This window comes from Etheostoma spectabile, chromosome 24 (assembly GCF_008692095.1).
Source record: "Etheostoma spectabile isolate EspeVRDwgs_2016 chromosome 24, UIUC_Espe_1.0, whole genome shotgun sequence".
Classification (NCBI taxonomy): Eukaryota; Metazoa; Chordata; class Actinopteri; order Perciformes; family Percidae; genus Etheostoma; species Etheostoma spectabile.
In genome coordinates this window covers 6200653-6218305 of record NC_045756.1, presented here as the reverse complement: position 1 = coordinate 6218305, position 17653 = coordinate 6200653, and the positions used below count along the sequence as shown (strand labels likewise).

Here is a 17653-nt window from a genome sequence, read left to right as displayed (position 1 = left end):
AACATTTTGTCCCGTCTGTGTTTTTCTGACAACAGCAGTGACCAGTGCTCGTTGTGCTAGTTAGTGTCTGTTAGCTCACAGGGCTTTAGGGTGCAACTAACATTCCTCTAGGACGCACCGGTGCACCTAATGTCCTCGCATCCGCTGCCTCTCCACAAACAAATCGATGTTGTTATATCGATATGGTTTAATTTTGCACATGTTGTCATGACACGTGACCCATTTCTTCTGTAAAGCCGTGCCTGTGTTTGAATCTCTCTCTCTCTCTCCACGCACCCCCGAGACACATCTCAGGTCCATAATGCTGACATTTGTCCACAGTTTTAATTAGTATTAACACAGCTGTATATTGTTAAGCATGAGAGATAAACCTGTATTTGTACCAGTGTTTCCGCTGGTAACTCTGCTATTGCAGCCGCCATGACGAAAAACCCAGAAGAAGTTATTGAATACAACTATCTTCAGTTTGTAGAGTAACAGTGTGTGAGACGGAGCTGCTGGACCTGGGCCAGAGATGTGATCCATAGCCAGAATATCATAGTTAATAAAAGTGCAGCGCAGCGACGATACAGACAATTTATACACACGACGTGTGTAACTGCGCTGACTCGCCATTTGACCCGTGCTGGACCCATTCATAAAGAGGGAGTATGCCTAGCATACATCCATCGCACTCCCCCTCTCTCCCTAGCTCTTTTAATCAGTTATTGTTGAAAAAAAGTGAAGGAGCTTTCTCAGAGATACTTAAAAAAAAAAAAAAATGTTTTATACATCCTAGATAATTTTCATTTACATGTGTTGCAGCTGTATGTATGTACAACATACAACTTAACAACATAAAAGGAATGTATCATAATATAGATGTGAAAGCAGTTATGAATACAGTATGTGACAATAAAATTAGTTTTTTTTTTTTTTTAAATCAACAAATAATCGTGATAATTAATCGTCATCTCAATTTTGATCAAAATAATTGTGATTATCATTTTGGCCATAATTGTGCAGCCCTACTTTTGGCATACTATACTATGACATTTTTCATTATGTTTTTGGCAAACTAAACTATATATTTTTTTCCGACACTGAAAATGTGACTATAATTTAAAAAACACTTATTTCTAATTCTAAATATAAGCGCAAATTGAAGTAAAAACATAGAACTGGTAAAAGTTAAACCTGGGGGGGGGGAAAAAAGCTGGAACAAAAAAACATATAGAACTAGACCATGAATGGAGCCTTGAAGCACCTCACATGTATCAAACAACGTTAAAGTCCCTCTCTCCGTTTCTAAATCCCATCCTCAGGATGACTCTCTTCAGCGGCTCCAGAAGGAATCCGAGATGCTGCAGGGGACCTACGCTCACTACTTTGACCAGACCATCATCAACAATGAGATTGATGACACCATCCGACTGCTGGAGGAGGCTGTAGACCTGGTGTCCACCACTTCTCAGTGGGTTCCTGTCTCCTGGGTCTACTGACATACACTCAACGGCAACTAGCTCATCACCCTGAACGATCCCTCTCTTATTCAACACGGATGCTAAACTTGAGTCAAATCCCCTTGAATTGCATCTCTCTCATCAGAATCCCATATTTCTGTAGATAAACTATCGTTGAAAAGGAGGGAAACGGAGAAATTAATGACTCTAATGCCTCACTACAGAGACTTCATCCTGCCCCTACCCCTTTTTCTCAACGGCTTCAAATGGCACATTATTGTGTAAATATATATACATATATATAAATATATATATATAAATGATAAAAAATGAAGTGAATATGGTTCGGTCCTAGTTGAAGGATGGGGGAGTGGAGGGGCAGTGTGGTAGATATTTTGTACTTTTCTTTTGTAATTGATGGATGGGTGGTAAAATCAGTAAGGCAATAGTGAGCATGACCATAAAGCAGTCTTATGTGGCTGCGTGTGTGTGTGCGCGTGTATATGTGTGTGTGGACCTTTAAGGCACTTCTTGTGGTACTCTGTGTCCTCTTCTCCAACATCCTCTAATCTCCTCGGCCACTGTGACAAACAAGCCGAACTTAAAGCACATTAGAAGCTGCTATAGTGGCGACAAGTAACTCCCTCAGCTCCAAATGCAAGTTTGAGTGAAGCAGGAAGCACAGAAAACTTGGCAGTTTCTTTCTCCCTCACCCACCCCCAGCCCTTTATTTATTTCACTGGCCCTCTGTGCCTGTCAGTTTGTTGAAAGAGCACACTGCATTCCTCTACGCTGTCTTTCCGTGTGTTGTTGTACCATGCTTCCCTTCCAAACCTCTGATGGTCTTTGTTTACATCTCAGTTTGCACAAAATGGACAATGAAGAAGATGTGCTCTGCATATCGTCACCTCACAGTTTTATATTTTTACCCGCCTACTTTCTCTGGTTGGTTCCCCCCACCCCAATACATGAAATGCTAATCAGTGGTCAACAGACCCATGGACCTGGACTATCGTTACTATCAGCTATGATAAAGCACTTGCAATTACCACTAAACATGGCTCCTGAACTAGAAAACAAAAAAATAATGGAAAGGAGAAAAAAAATAAACTGTCTTTTCAAAGCCTCGGGGAAGAAGTCTGTACCACCTATGCACACCCCTGGTGTCTGCTAGGCAGACTGCCACCACAACCGTTTTCTTCTTTCCCCACTCTCAAAGAGTGAGCCATGCTTGTTGAAACTAAAGTGTTCATAGGAGTGTCTCTGAAAGGGGAGGGCCTAATGTAGGTGGGATGAATCCAATCCTAGAGCCACCATTTTGGAACTGTTAACTGTTGTCTTTAAACATATAAAGGAGTATTCTTGTTTTGAGGGAGAGAAAATAACTCAAAATTTTGTGTGTAAATGTTTCAATGGTGCGTACGTCATGAGTGAATTACCAAGAGCCAGTGTATATATTATCTCTTAAAAGAAGCTCAGTATGTGACATAACCTCTTCGTGCTTTACCAGAAGTGGCACAACGCTGCCCCACCTACAGTAACTTAGTATGTGGGCAGGGTCTTGATAATAAAAAAAAAAAGGAGTTAAAAAAAATCAATATTTTCAACTGTGTGGCGTGGTTGCTGTTGTTCCACTTCAAGTAAAGTGTTTTCATTTCAAGTCCTGTGTAAATTGACCTCTGCAAATGACGAAAGCAGTTTTTCTGTATGAAATGTTCCTTTTTTGTTATTTCATTTAAAAAAATATATTTCCTTTTATGTGTTTAAAGTAAATTGCTTCTTCTTCCTCCTTCTGATTCTTTTCTGATGTGTATGTGTGGGTAGACACATTTTCTAGTAGTTTAAATACTCATTTAAAAGTCCAACAGAGATTTAATTCAGTCTGGCACACCATATAACTGCTTTTTAAAAATTGTGCAAAACATACTAAATTTTGGGGTATAATGTCTCTGCGCCCACAATTAGAAACCTGTCGGTCACCTCTGGCCCTCGGCCCAGGCAGCCTCTTCACCCGAGCCGCCCGTCTCATCAAATGCTCCTCATCTCTGAACTGAAGAAGTTTGTGTTCAGAGCCTCACCACCTCTTCTCAAGGTGTGATCACATAGGGAGGGTTGAAGAGGAGGACACTCCGCCTAAATAATAAAAAGGAAAGAAAGGAAAAACAACCTATGCAATTCAGAAACATGCACTCAAAGCATGTGAAAACCCGGCATGTTAATGTAAGTGTCCCCAGTGATGTGTTGACAGAGACAACAAATATAAAATGTATAAATGTAAATATAAAGCTGAAGGTCCAGCCACTGATGTTCAGGTGCTCTACAGGAAATATATGACGCTGTCAGCTGTGGCTGACGTCATCAGCTGCAGCCTGTCAGCGTCTTTCTCCAGGGTGTCAACCAATAGGAAAGAGGGCAGAGCTTGCAGACATGTTCTCTTCAGGTAGCAGCCTCGTTATCCACCTGCACGTGCTCCTGGCTTACCATTCAGTAAGTAACGTAAGGAGTGTGTGTTGTTGGTAGACTTTTACACGGTGTTGTTCAGGTTTACCGCGAGTGGCGCTAACATGCTACATTAAAGCGGTAAATGAAGCTATGTAGCTAGCCAGAACGGGTTAGCAGCACACTCACTAGCCACTTCCTTGTATACATCCTACGTCACGATGACGCATCTGCACCCCTTTATGGTGTTTACACATCAGCCTCCTCAAACAATACAAAATACTTTTATAAAGGCAGATTGTACAAATTAAAAGTTTAAATATAATCTATTTACTTTTCAATTCAATTTTATTTATAGTATCAATTCATAACAAGCGTGATTCAAGACACTTTACAGATTAGACCACACTCCAGAATTTCAAGCACCCAACAGTTCTAGTAGTTTCCTCCAGAGCAAGCACAGTGCGACAGTGGCGAGGAAAAACTTCCTTTTAGGCAGAAACCTCGGTCAGACCCAGGCTCTTGGTAGGCGGTGTCTGACGGGCCGGTTGGGGTTAGAATGAGGTGGCAATAACAAAAATAGAAAAAAAATAGTGTTTGTAGCAGTTCTTTGTAGTAGTTCATGGCATAGCAGGACGCTGTGCGGCATTACAAGGCACAGCAGGACGTAGCAGGACGTAAGCAGGACGTAGCAGGACGTAAGCAGGACGTAGCAGGACGTAAGCAGGACGTAGCAGGACGTAATATTTCATAGCCTACTAATATTTTGTGTTTAACTATCGGACACAGAAGGATTTTAATACCGTTCAACCTGCCTTGTTGGTGTAAAACAAAACAAAAGCATGAGTTTCCTCTGCTGTTGAAAAATAGATGGCTTAATTAATATAAGTTACACATATTTGGCTACTTAGTGAAATAAAGACTAAAACCAGCGGTGGAGGAAGTATTCAGATCCTTTGCTTAGCAAAACTATAATCCCATACTGTAGAAATACTCTGTTACAGATAGAGGTCCGGCATTGGAAATGTTACCCGAATAAAAGTATGTACAATCAGGAAAAGGTATATGACGTATTCAAAGTACCAAATGCAGAAAAATGTAAATTAATTTAATCAATGAAACTTATATAAGAAGCAGGATCCATAAAAAACATTCACTCAAACAATTTACTGTATGACTTGTGGATAATTATTCACCTTGTGGAGAAAAAGAAGCAAAACCAGTGTATACAAGAGGCATGCATTGAAGTATGTTAGTTAGTGGAAAGTATTTTCAGCAACGTGTACTTAAAGTATCAAAAGTAAAAGTACTGATTATGCAGAACTGCCCACATCAGTTATTTCATTATATATTATTAGATTACAATAACTAATAGTAACTATACTAGTCTATGCATAATTAAACATTTTATTTGACTGCTTTTAAGAAGTTTTCTATGCTGCTAAATGTACAGGAAGTATCTAAAGTAATAGTCGTCATGCAGGCAAAATGTGTATGTTTATTGTACCATATTAAATTCATAAGAGCACTTATAAAGCAGCACAGCAGCCTTCTGTCACCCATGGTTGCAGCCCTAATATTAATATGTATCACACATGTCATTTTGTACACACTTTGGTCTTTTATTCCTCCTTAAGAAAACTACATTTACTGAACCAGAATAATCCAATGAAGTCTCTTTTTCTCCCCAGATGAGTGTAAAGTATTTTATGTCATGATTCTTTTTGATTAATAAAGTAAGTATGCCTTATAGTGGTAGTATTCAGTTGTATAATACATCTGCAATGCTAACATACTGGACATCCATTTCTAATGTTTAATCTAGAATGGCCTGGGAGAGAGGTCGTCAGGTGGTCCCCAACCTTCTCTGGGTGTTTGTACCCTGAACCACAACACCCTCCAGTTGGGGGGTCAGCAGTGACAGGCCAGGTCCCCGCCCCTTTCTTCCAGGTTTCCAGCTTGTGTCCTCTCTCCTGTTCCAGAGCCAACAGGAGGCTCTCTGTGACGTTCTCCCAGACTACCAACAGCTGCTTACCTTAAGTGGCCTCTCAGTTCAATCCTTTGTCAATAGACTCCACCCAGATTGAGCTGGGAAGCAGATATGTCAGCATGATAAATACCCCACGACCTGATCAAATTCCAAATTTGTGGTGACAGATTTTCAAGTTCTCTCCTCTGAAATGTCAATGTTACAACTTCCAACTGGTTTAGAGTATCAGATCAGATAGGTCAGTGTTATGGACCGCTGGTTAGAGGACTCATAGGTCATGGGTTCAATCCCCCTCATATGCTGGTTCAAAGTCAACATTTCACAGAAAATTTCTTTCTTTCCTTAAACCTCGCCCCCCCCCCCCCAAAAGTCCATGTTAAATGCGTGCTGTAACTGCTGGAGGTGGCGGCAGAGGTGGCGGCGGAGTCGAATCGCATCAGCCCTTCACCCAGGGGAGCGGGGTTCACGTCCCCTGTCTGGTAGTTTAGTATGTTGCTGTGGATGTGCAGAAGCCCTTGGGGTGGTGCCTACCAGCAACCCACATGCCCCCCAAAGGGCAGCTCGCCAACCCACATGCGGCCCCGAAGGGGCCGCATGTGGGTTGGCAAGTGTCCTCCCCTGTGCCGCCCCGAAGGGGCGGCATAGGGGTATACAGTTTACCTTTTGCCATCTGGAACAATAAATTTATTCTCTAAGTGTCATAAGTACAACTCAGGATTTTTACCCAGGAGACCAAGGTTCATGTCCCACATATTATGGTTAAGTACTTTCCTAATCCCAACTGTACTCAGTATCTTTACAGATACTCAGACGGTTAGGCTTTGGAAGGGACTTCCCCATGACACACAGCACACTAACCCCACCTCCTCCCAGGTGCAGGACACTAACCCCACCTCCTCCCAGGTGCAGGACATTGACCCCACCTCCCAGGTGCAGGACACTAACCCCACCTCCTCCCACCTGCAGGACACTAACCCCACCTCCTCCCACCTGCAGGACACTAACCCCACCTCCTCTCAGGTGCAGGACACTAACTCCGCCCCTCGGGTGAAATGTTTTGTATTCAGGGTGCCCAGCGTAATCATAATGTCTGCGTCTTGTGAGTATTGAACTCACAACCACTGGATCTTCTAACCAGCATCCTATCACACTGAGCTATTGATCTGACTCTCTTTGCTGGTTGGAAGTTGTATTTACTGTTCACATTTCAGAGGCGAGAAGTTGAAAAGCTGTCAAGACAAATGTAGGATTTGCTCTTTCAACCTCACTGTTAGCAGCTTACCTCAGTGAGCTATCCCTCAAACTGACATTTCATCTTTTTGTTTTATTATGTATTATTCACACACTGTATTATACACCTCTAAATAAATAGTCTGTCAGGAGGATTGTGAGTATTGAACTCACGACCATTGTGTTCCTCTAATCAGCGTTCCATCACACTGAGCTAAGTAATTTGTTACTCTTATATAGTTGGAAGTTGTATTTATCATTCACATTTCACAGAAGAGTTGAAAAACTGTCAAGACACATCTGGGATTTGATCCTCCAACCTAAGTGTGATGAGTCAGCAGCTTATCTCAGTGAGCTTATCCAGAACTTCACACTTCAAGTTTTCCTTCACATGTTGTAATTATATCTTTGCATGTATTATACTTGATTATCACGTTTTCCAAAACTATTCTACGGCTTTTTAATCACTTTTTTACACACAAAAAAATCATGATCATCATACTATACTATGAGTAAACTGTGAGTACAGTATGAAGAAGGCATGAATGAAGTGAAGTGACATCTCAGTTGTGGTCCAGAAACTCATCTGGAGAGAAAACAAGAGGAATAGAGCCTGAACGCGCCGCTGGCCACCAGCTCCAGAGGGGACGCCCCGGTGCTCTGCCTCCCTGATTCTGACCGACAGACTCTCCTCTGTCGCTGGCCAGCACCGCCTCCTGCGCGATGACGGCTCCTGCGTCCGCCAGGTGAACAAAAACAATGGTTAAGTAAAAAACAAGTGCTGTGAATCGATTAAAATATTTAAATCGCGATTAATCGTATTAATGTCATAGTTATTCTTTCCATTCAGAATCGTACTGACGTCCATTTCGGCGTCTCCGGTTCGCCATCCACTCAGAACCTAACGTTACTACTCTTTGGCCGGCTCGCAAGCCCCAACGGCGTGTGTGCGGCGTGCCCGTTGTTTTGTTTCCGGTCTAGCTAGATCCGGTGTGGTGTTGTGGTTTTTCTAACGTTACTAGTTGCAAGTTTGCTAGGCCAAAAAGAATGTTAATCTCGTGATGAAAAAATGTACGCCACTAAAATGGGTTTGCGTTAACGTTAACGCGTTTAACTGACAGCACTATTAAAAAAAAGCTTTTGGTTTAATGTCCGATGCTTCCACAGTGTGCCGGTATACTTACTGCAACGAAACGGACCGTGCAGCCGGCGGCCCCCCTACCCCAGCCTGGGCCAGTCAACCCACAATCCGGGCCCCTTCATGAGCTTGAAGGCGCCTACAAAAAAGGTTAAGGGTGACAATTAAACAGCTGCTAGACAGGCTACATGACACACACACACACACACCGGTGGTTTGGGCTTGTCTCTCTGTCCTGACAGCTTCAGTAGATACATCTCCGCTCAGCGAGGATTCGCTTGATGCCTTCCTTTCATTTACATTGTCAGGAGCCTTCCTCCTCCTGCTCCAAGGTGTTGGGGAATGCTGTTACCTGGGAAATGGGAAACAGCAGAGTCTGAATTAAACCACAAGAAATAAAACTGCTGATTATCCCTCCTGAGGCAACAGGACCCAATGTGTTCCTAATGTGAATTCAACATCTCATGCTGAATCTTCTCCCACGATGCACACTTAAATCCCATCTTTGTCTGAACGTGAAGGTGTTCTTGCCATTTGTAGTTCTAATACTGGATGTGCTTATTAAACAGGATACGCTGTGCTGTCCCACCATGCTGTCTCTGCTTCTCCAGGGATTCTAGGGACTTGCAGACATTTCTTTCCACATTTTAAACCAGTTTGGATGTCACATTATGTGACAGCTAACCAGTTGTGATGGATTGAACTGTTTCCTAATAGCTTAATGTAGTCGTCCATTAAAGCCACCCAAAACAGTTTCCATGAGGAAGATTTAAAGAGGCATCTTTAAAATACCATTAAGTCCAAACAACGTTCCAAAACACAAAACGATTCAATTTAAAATGATTGAATTAGGCTACACGATCCCCTGCCATGATAGTTCTCACCTTGTAGCCTGTTTACCATGTGATTGGTCAGCATCAATAACATGTCTGACCAGTTCTGCTTCCATCAGGCCACTTGTACCTTAAATAAAAATAAACGTTATTAGAACGTGTTAATAATTAACTATAACTCTACATCCTAATAATTGGTATAAGGTGTCTGTAAACGAAAATATTTTCGTATTTGACTTTCGTTGTGGATACAAGTGCAATTAGCACTGTTCCTAATTTGATATAGTCCACAGCATAACATAGCATATCCTTCATATCATATATAATCACTCTGTGCTAGGTCTGTTATTTAGAACAGCCAAAAGATAACAAGTGGATCTAATGGCAGTGCACTGCAATGAGAAAAATCCACAGAGCTCCATTCATCACAATTATAGGATTTAGATGGCAACAACATCACAACTGGAACAATAGAGAGAAGATTTTTATTGTGACTCTATGTATTGTCACAATACTTTGACCATAATTGTTCAAATTGGGTTCTACCCTCCCAGCATGCCCTGCGAGGTTAGGTGCATCAGGAAGTATGTCCAGCAGATGGCAGCATTTCACTTTCAATTTTGTGAGGTGACCAGTTTTCTGTCTTTGTCTTTTAATTGGAAGACAGACTGTGACTGAGTTTTTTTTTTTTTTTTAAAGAAAACTCTTCAATTAGTACATGGAAACAGCAGTGAAGAATCCTTTGGTAAGCCAGCTATATCCACAGTCTAATCAATATCCAACCTCACCACACAGACACTGATACTATTGTAAAATTAGAAATAATTAAAGATGGAGCATTCTAGCAGGAAGTAACAGGGAATTGAAGCGCTTGGTGAGAGATCAGTGATCCATGACTTTCACACACACCGCATGCACAGGCAATTATCCCGTGCTGAACCATGGTGAGTTCAGAATTACTCCGTAACTGGGTTAACAGCTGCCTGCATCCACTCTCCAAATGCTTTCAGCTTACACACAGACACACACACACACACACACACACACATTGCCTCCGCTGCCACCACCACGTATCCATGCACAGACAATTGGCCTGGTTCTTCAAGTGGAAGAAATGTCACACAGGGCACAGAGCACAGAGCTCCAAGTAACAAGGCCCTGTGGGACATGGAGGGGGATGGTATACCTGCCAGAGCGAGTAATACTCTTCACAAGTGTGTGTGTGTGTGTGTGTGTGTGTGTGTGTGTGTGTGTAGGCAGAAGAGGAAACAAAACATCTGTGCATGTAAGCTCATAGCCTGATCTGCTCTCACTGCAGTGACTAACTCTACTTTACCCCCATGTCACACATTGTTCGGGGAGCTTACGATGCTGTGACACTGTGATGAAATGAAAATGATTTAATTTGGGGGGGAAAGTGTCGAAGCTTAGAAACTTCTCTTTCCACAAACACACACACACACACACACACCATATGGCAACATGTCAGCTCTTATGAAAACATCTGCCCGCTTTCTATGTTCACACGGGCACAGATGATTCAAATGTAGCTTCATGTTATAGCCATGGCAGAAAAACAAGATGGCTATAGGGAACATCACGCATTCACTGGATCAGTCCGAGGACTGACGAGGCAGAATGCAGCTGCTCGACTATAGGCGAACAGCAGTCTGACTCATCTAGTTTGGCTTCTTTCACCTGAGGGGAAAGATGGAGCTTTCTTTAGAACGCTGCGTCGTTCTGGGTAGGTTCACTCCACTGGACTGTGAGAGGAAAAGATTACATTCAAGCATCAATCCTTATGCTTCCCATAAAAGTTATGGGAACATAGTGTGGAACATTGTCTTTGGCTTCACCACACAATTCATCACTCTGATTATACTAGTGATTCTGCTTTCGGTTACAGTAAACTAAGATTAACAGAAGTAATGCCCCATGTAGTTCATCCTTTATTTACACAGAAGACAGGAAATCAGGTCTCATGTTTGGTTGCTATAGTTTACTTTTACTGAAATTTATTTTGACATCTTTGGAAATTCTAAGCATCAAACCAAAGTGTCAAGTTGTGGTTCTGCTGGGGATAATGTGTGTGGACTATTTCTTGGCCGTGCACAGTTTGTCAGGTTGCCAGGAAACCTGACTCAAAGTCACTGCATCTGGCCAAGAAATAATCCCCAACATCGGACCCTGTTAAACAGCAACTGGACTTTTTAGACTCTACTATTTGTAGGAATTAAACAAATGAAATCTAAAGTGTTAATCAGTGAGCTTTAGAAGTACTGGTGTGCACGTTGTTTAACATTTCAACAACATATAAGGACACATCCGCTACTCTCACTGGTAATATTGCTGTTTTGTAATTTGGCTGAAATCAAACGTTGATACCATTGCGTGACCAAAATATGAACAACTCATGATTCAACAATAGCGTGGTTGAGCTAATTAAAACTGTCTGGCGGGGTTTTAAGAGCCATCCCTTGTGCCTTTGGTTTTTCTTCTCTCTCTAACGTCGTTGCTTTGATCACAGCAAAATAAGTAAATGGCTACACTATGGGAAGAGCCTCCGAGGCAAAGGAGACACAAAGTAAAGGATTGTTCATTTGCCTTGAAGTACGTTGGAAGAAAAAGGATCCGGTTTTCTTAGAGACATTAAATGTGTCAGTTTTACTAAGCAGACTTGCCTGTAGTTTCCATTGGACTAAACGTCCCCTGAAATAGCCAATAGGCTCACGCAGCTGAGTCTTTACATCTTTAGTTGTGTTCTAGAAACATGTCTTGCTTACTGGTAAAGACCAGTGTTAAATGTATTCACAATTTGCATGATCATAAAATGCGGCTTGCATCTCTTACAATGAACAATAAATCCAATTCCTGCTATGGGAGTCGGTCTGTGCCAGCTGTTTGTGTGCTTGAAGCCAAAAGTGCAATCAGGTCAAACAACAATCAGGACATAGGTTATTTTTCTTTAAAGTGTTTCTCAGTGCACTGACTCTCCTGATTTAGTCTCATTCTAAAACGAGGCCGGGCTGCTTCGGTCTCTGACTGGAAGGAGACGTATTGATTGTTGTTTCAAGGTTTTACGGGAGACGGCAGAGTTATGGCGGTTGGGGCTGCAGGAAGAAGGGATCGGGGCATCGTCAGCAATCTATGCCGCTGCTCCATAAACAAAGTGAGTCGGGTGGTGTTTTCTGCAAACAAATATAGCTCTTTCACTCTCCCCACCCCCACCCCCACAGAGAGAAATCACATTACCGTAAATGTGGTTTTATTAATAATAATAACAGTATCTCTTTTAATGAACATTGCAGATACATTATAGAAAATAAATCAGAAACAGGAGAGACGTCTCAAGAGTCGTGAAAGTGCCTGGAATAATTCTGTGCTATATATTGTCAATGTTATTCATCATCATCGTCATCTTTATCATCAAAGCCACATCGCCAGAAATGTTCAATTCATCATGAAACAAAAATGCGTATTGGCCCACTTATAAAATAATATATTCACACAGTTTCCCAAAGCAGGAGCTCCCGATGCCAAACTCCTGTCAAAATCTCATCGATTCTACGCGTCCACCTCCAGTCAGGATTAGTAGTTCTACTTTGAGAGGCCTTGTGAAAAATGACCATTGGTTTCATGAATATGGCTCGATTGTCTTCATCTTAAATCACGTTATTGTTTTGATTATATTTACACAATGCTATGTCATAGAGCACAACAAACTCCTTTATTTAGAAATGGTGCTCTTGAACATATTACATATCTTGCTTTTCATTGGGGGAAAGGTCTGATTAAGGTGGACAAAAACAGGCCTGGCTCTAACAAACTATTGGTTGATTGAAAGATCTCGACCGTTCCTCCGAAAATGAAAATTTGTCAGCATAAAGCATACACTTAGAAAGTTAAAAAGCAACAACACAGGCCTGTTCTGAAATATTTCATAAAAGTGAAGTTAAAAAGCAACAACTGAAGATTGCAAGAAGATAAAGGGGGGAAAACATGTTTAATTTATGGAGTACGAGTTCATCACTTTGCATATTTCATGGCACTAAATGAAACATCTCTAGGTTATGAGATGCTGCAGGTATTTTAGTATGAGGTTAGTTTATTGAGAAACAAATAATACGGCACAGCTGCAGGAGTGAGTACACGGGCCGCCTTCCCAGATCTGACTGGACGTGAGAGAATAGCTCACTTCGTGTGATTCGATGAAATAGTACCGATCATTTCCTCAGAGGGAGAACAATTTTGTGAATGAGAATGGTTCACTGTAGTTCGCTTTGGTCTAACTCGCTCTAAATAGCATTTCTATAGTATAGTTACATATACTCTAAGATTTAATTAGCATCTTTAAATACATTCTGGTCTCTCTTAAGCATTAATTACATCTTATTTGGCAGGGTTTCTTTCTAAAAGGCTATTGGTTTTGAGGAGAATACGCCCCATGATGATTACTGGTCAGTACTTGATCACATCCTTTAAAATGTTAATTTTTGATATTAATAACTAAACATGAATAACTTTATCATCAAGTCAGCGACTGTTTAAAGGTGTTTGCGCCTCATTGTGGTCGTCATGTTCCTAGGTCCCGTCCCGACAGCCGTGCCAAGCAGCGGTGCCGACTAAGTGTTATTTATCTACGAGCACAACTCAACTGACAAATCATTTCCGCTGACAAGGGGAATGGCAAACAAATAACAGAGCTGTCGTTTAAGAGGAAATGAATAACAGAGATTTTAGCCCTGGACAGCCTTGGTTGGTCCGTCAGAGGAAGCCAGGTAGAATAAATGCTTCAGGTGACACTGGATTTCATGGCTCTCCTCTCCTCCGTGTGTACTGACATCATCACAGGCGTCGCTCCGTCCTTGTTAAATCAGCTGTGAATCGCGGCGATGCCTGGGAAATCAACAAACATAAAAAAAGCCCGCTGAGCTGCAATCCGTGGTTTCTGTGAGATGTCAAAACTCCTCTTTTTAATGATGAAACCAAAAAAAAAATATTCTCTTGCAATATCAGGGTAAGACATTTAGTGACTGACCTATTGATTTTTGTGAGCTGTGCAGTTCCACATAACAACACGTCGTTCTTTTTTATTATGTTTCCCCAAAATTTGTATAGGTATAACATCTCAAAGCACATATCCCTCAGTTACAAAAATAGACTTTTTCTTTTTTCATAAAATAATACACATAATTAATTTCTCGGTGATATAATCATCTGTTAAGGTAAATAGCAAGGCTGTTTTTTTTTTAATTTTTTTTTTAAGTAAATGTTATCGTGAGAGAAACAGAGATTTGTGAAGCCTAGCACCAAATTATTCATATCCCACTTCACAGATGTGACTCATCCAAAAGCATTCATATGATCGATGTGTGAAACCCATCTTTTCCCTGCTCTCTGGACTCCATATTTTGCATATTCAGGTTGAGTCCAGATTCTCAACCCTTTACAGCAGCCGATGGAGCTGAAACTCCCGGAAACCCAAAACCAAATCATCCTCATCCCCCGAAGGCTGCGGCTTTAAAAAAAAATAAAAAATCCCAAAGCTTTACTACTACACCAGCCAACAAATTAAGATAAAGATAACAACGGATTATCCAAAACATCTCACAGGCCATTGCTTCACTTTTGTACAAACTGAAACAAAACAATTAAAAAAAAGAGTCCCAACTGATGATAAAACATAAGAAGAAACAAGTCCCAAACACTGATGCTACAAAGAATTAGAAAAAACTTATGTACAGGACCCTGTATTCCTTGACTTTCTGGGTAAATGATCATAGGTGTTGGCTTGTGTTACGTGAGTGTTTATACAGGCATAAAAAAAGTTCTCCTTGTTTCTTTTTGTTGTTGTGGAGTGTCAATAAAAGCTCTTATTGGACCAAAACAAAAACATCTGCCGCCACCTCCATCCCCAATGTCTTCCTGTCCTCCCCCTGATGTTTCCTGGTGCAAATTCAACAGCAGCAAGTACTTCAGTGCCGTTCAGGTCCATCTGGCTCCGGTGCATTCAGGGTCCAAGTGCCAGTGGTGAGTCCTCCCTGTGACGGACATCATATAGATCCACAGTTTATCCCGCTCGGCACCGTCTGTGTCACCATATGACGCTGGATATACTGGTCTCTCTGGGCAGCAGAGGCAGCATGGCGTTGTTGCCGTGGGCCTCCTCCAGACTTTGCTGGCGCGGCGACTTGGACTGCGGCCGCTGTCCGTTGATGAGCGTCATGGGGATGTTGCAGTAGGTGTGCTGGCTGCCGAGCGTGGAGAGCGTGGTGAGCGGTGGGAGCGGCGGGAGCGTACCGCCGGGCGGCAGGTCGTAGTCATAGCTACGGTAATAATGTTTCTGCCTCATCTGGGTGTGGCAAGAGTTGTGGAAGGTGGAGCGCAAGTCCGGGTGTGCCGTCGCCATGGCGGTGGAGGTGGCCGCCGCCATGGAGATGGCCGAGACGGTCTGGAGCTCACCGAAGGGGCCTTGCTCGCTGACGTCCAGCACCTGCTCGTGAGAGATGCTCAGGGGCTCCATGCGTTTAAAGGGCATCTCGTAGAGCAGCTGCTTCCAGAACTTGGAGTTGAGCTTGTTGCTGGACGGCCCGCGCCACTTGATGACTGTCAGCATCTTGATGGTGTGTTTGAGGGCCTCCACTTCCTGGTAGTTCATGATGCCGCGCAGCTCGGCGCACTCGATCAGGATGACTTTGATCTCGCCGGTCACCAGCATGTTGCGCAGCCTCGTCTCCAGCTCAAAGATGCTCCACCCCCTCCGCACCACATAGCTGGGTGTCATGACGATGATGAGGCGCTTGCTCTGGTCCACACACCGTGCTACGTCCTCGATGTAGGCTGAATACACAGACAAAGATGAATGCATAACTTTGAATGAATAGCAGTACAAATGGAAAGCATGTATTCTCACGTGACCTTTTTTACTTGCTTGCATACCGTATTCATTTTAGATCACAGAGCTTATGTTTGATGAAAATACGAAGAAACATGTCCCACCGGCTATTTGAAGAATAGCCTCTTGGCCTCGTAGCAACTGCTCTCTTTCGTTTATCAAAGTTCTATATCCAACTAACGCTAAATGAAAAAGTGTAATTTTTAAAGAAATATTGAAGATTGATGTCTCAAATCTACAGTAAGACTAAGTTATTCCAAGGCCTGGCATGAGGATATTGATCCATAAAATAAAGATAAAATAGATAGTCTGACTTGAATAAACAGCTAAAGCCTCTGCAGCATTTAATAATAAGATGTACAGAATAATAGAGAAAAACAACAGGAAGAGGATCACTTGGTTCGACTAAAAAATGACAATGAACATAAAACACTGAAGCCAAGCGGGATACCTACAGTATGTGAACCTCCGTCTTAACACCAGGTGATAGAATGAGGGTTTGTTCACGTCCCTAATGAGCAGCTCAGCTGCTTGTGTAATAAGGAATCTGATTAAGTGTTTCCCCAGGCCTGTCCCAGGTGTCAGGAGGAGGGAAGGTATGTGTGTGTGTGTGTGTGTGTGTGTGTGTGTGTGTGTAGTTGTGCGTGTAGAGCTAATGCCTGACTTTAGCCTTTCTTGGCGTGGACAAGTACAGAGTGACTCCTCAACAGCAGGTAGACAGGATTAACTAGGCTTCACTTCCCATTCAAAGCTTACAACCCTCTTGGTGGTGTTAGTGTGTATTTGTGTGTGTGTGTGTGTGTGGTCTAGCAAACAAATGCCACATCTCCTCTCTGTCCTCCTCTCTATGTCTCAGAATGAACTCCTTTCATGTCACACTCTGCCTGAGGCGTCGCGATGCGAGAGACCAGATTAGAGTAAACTTGGATTTGAAGTCGCCCTTTACTTCGACATAACAAGTCAATGTCTTCGCTGTTTGGTAATTGGTCCGTGTGCGGTAATTCGTCACAATGTGTCCCCAGAGCTAAAACTCCCCAGTAGGGTTTGAGCTTATTCAGTTTAGGTTCAAGCAATCAGGCGAAAACTAGTTTTTCTTTTATCTTATCATGAATAAAACAAATGGGAATAGATAAATGGATACTATATAATTAGCTAATGAGGCGTAGTTTCATTTTATGTTTTGAATTGATTAAACTGAAAGTAAATCTGCCCTCTTGAGGTGCTGTCCGGTAACACTTTATAGCTTTATGGATTAACTTCCTCCTATCAGAGACCTCACAAGCTTTGCAATCAAAGTAGTGCATGTGTAATAATTGATTCCTGTCTACATAAAAACAAAATCAACGCTAAATAACATGAGGCAGAAAATCATTGTTAGCCTGCTGCTCCATATAGTTTCTCTCAATTTTTAAAAAGGGAAAAACCCTTTTTGACAACTAATCAGGACATGTTGGTCAGAACAGAAATAACTACATATGTTAGAATTACTTTGGTATTTAGCACATTTATCATCTGACAAACCCCTGAGGTGTAAAAGACTTTGGAAACGTAAAGTTGCATTTAGAGTTCATTCCCTGTTCTACGAAGCTAGACTGACATTTATGTCAGTAAATAAAAATTGTTGTGGGCATCTTTCCTCCATATTTTATGTCCGGTTTTGACAAGTAACCCACTGACTTGCAATGA

General features: G+C 42.1%; 2 protein-coding genes across 21 annotated transcripts in view; one reads left to right on the top strand and one right to left on the bottom strand.

Annotated features, from left to right (window-relative positions):
• The window catches only part of LOC116674155 (peripheral plasma membrane protein CASK), a 46121-nt gene extending 43110 nt beyond the window's left edge, over positions 1-3011 (top strand). For all 18 annotated transcript variants that reach the window (XM_032506671.1, XM_032506665.1, XM_032506663.1 and 15 more), the window contains one exon: positions 1305-3011. In XM_032506671.1, the coding sequence (XP_032362562.1) occupies positions 1305-1481 (177 nt within the window). In that variant the 3' untranslated portion in view covers positions 1482-3011. The remainder of the gene's footprint in view (positions 1-1304) is intronic.
• Positions 3012-12320: 9309 nt separating this feature from the next.
• LOC116674158 (interleukin-1 receptor accessory protein-like 1) overlaps positions 12321-17653 on the bottom strand; it is a 264381-nt gene continuing 259048 nt past the window's right edge. For 2 of the 3 annotated variants that reach the window (XM_032506682.1, XM_032506683.1), the window contains one exon: positions 15167-15912. In XM_032506682.1, coding sequence (XP_032362573.1) covers positions 15167-15912 — 746 coding nt within the window. Of the gene's footprint in view, positions 15913-17653 lie in introns of all 3 variants that reach the window. The other variant, XM_032506680.1, reaches the window with a different exon arrangement.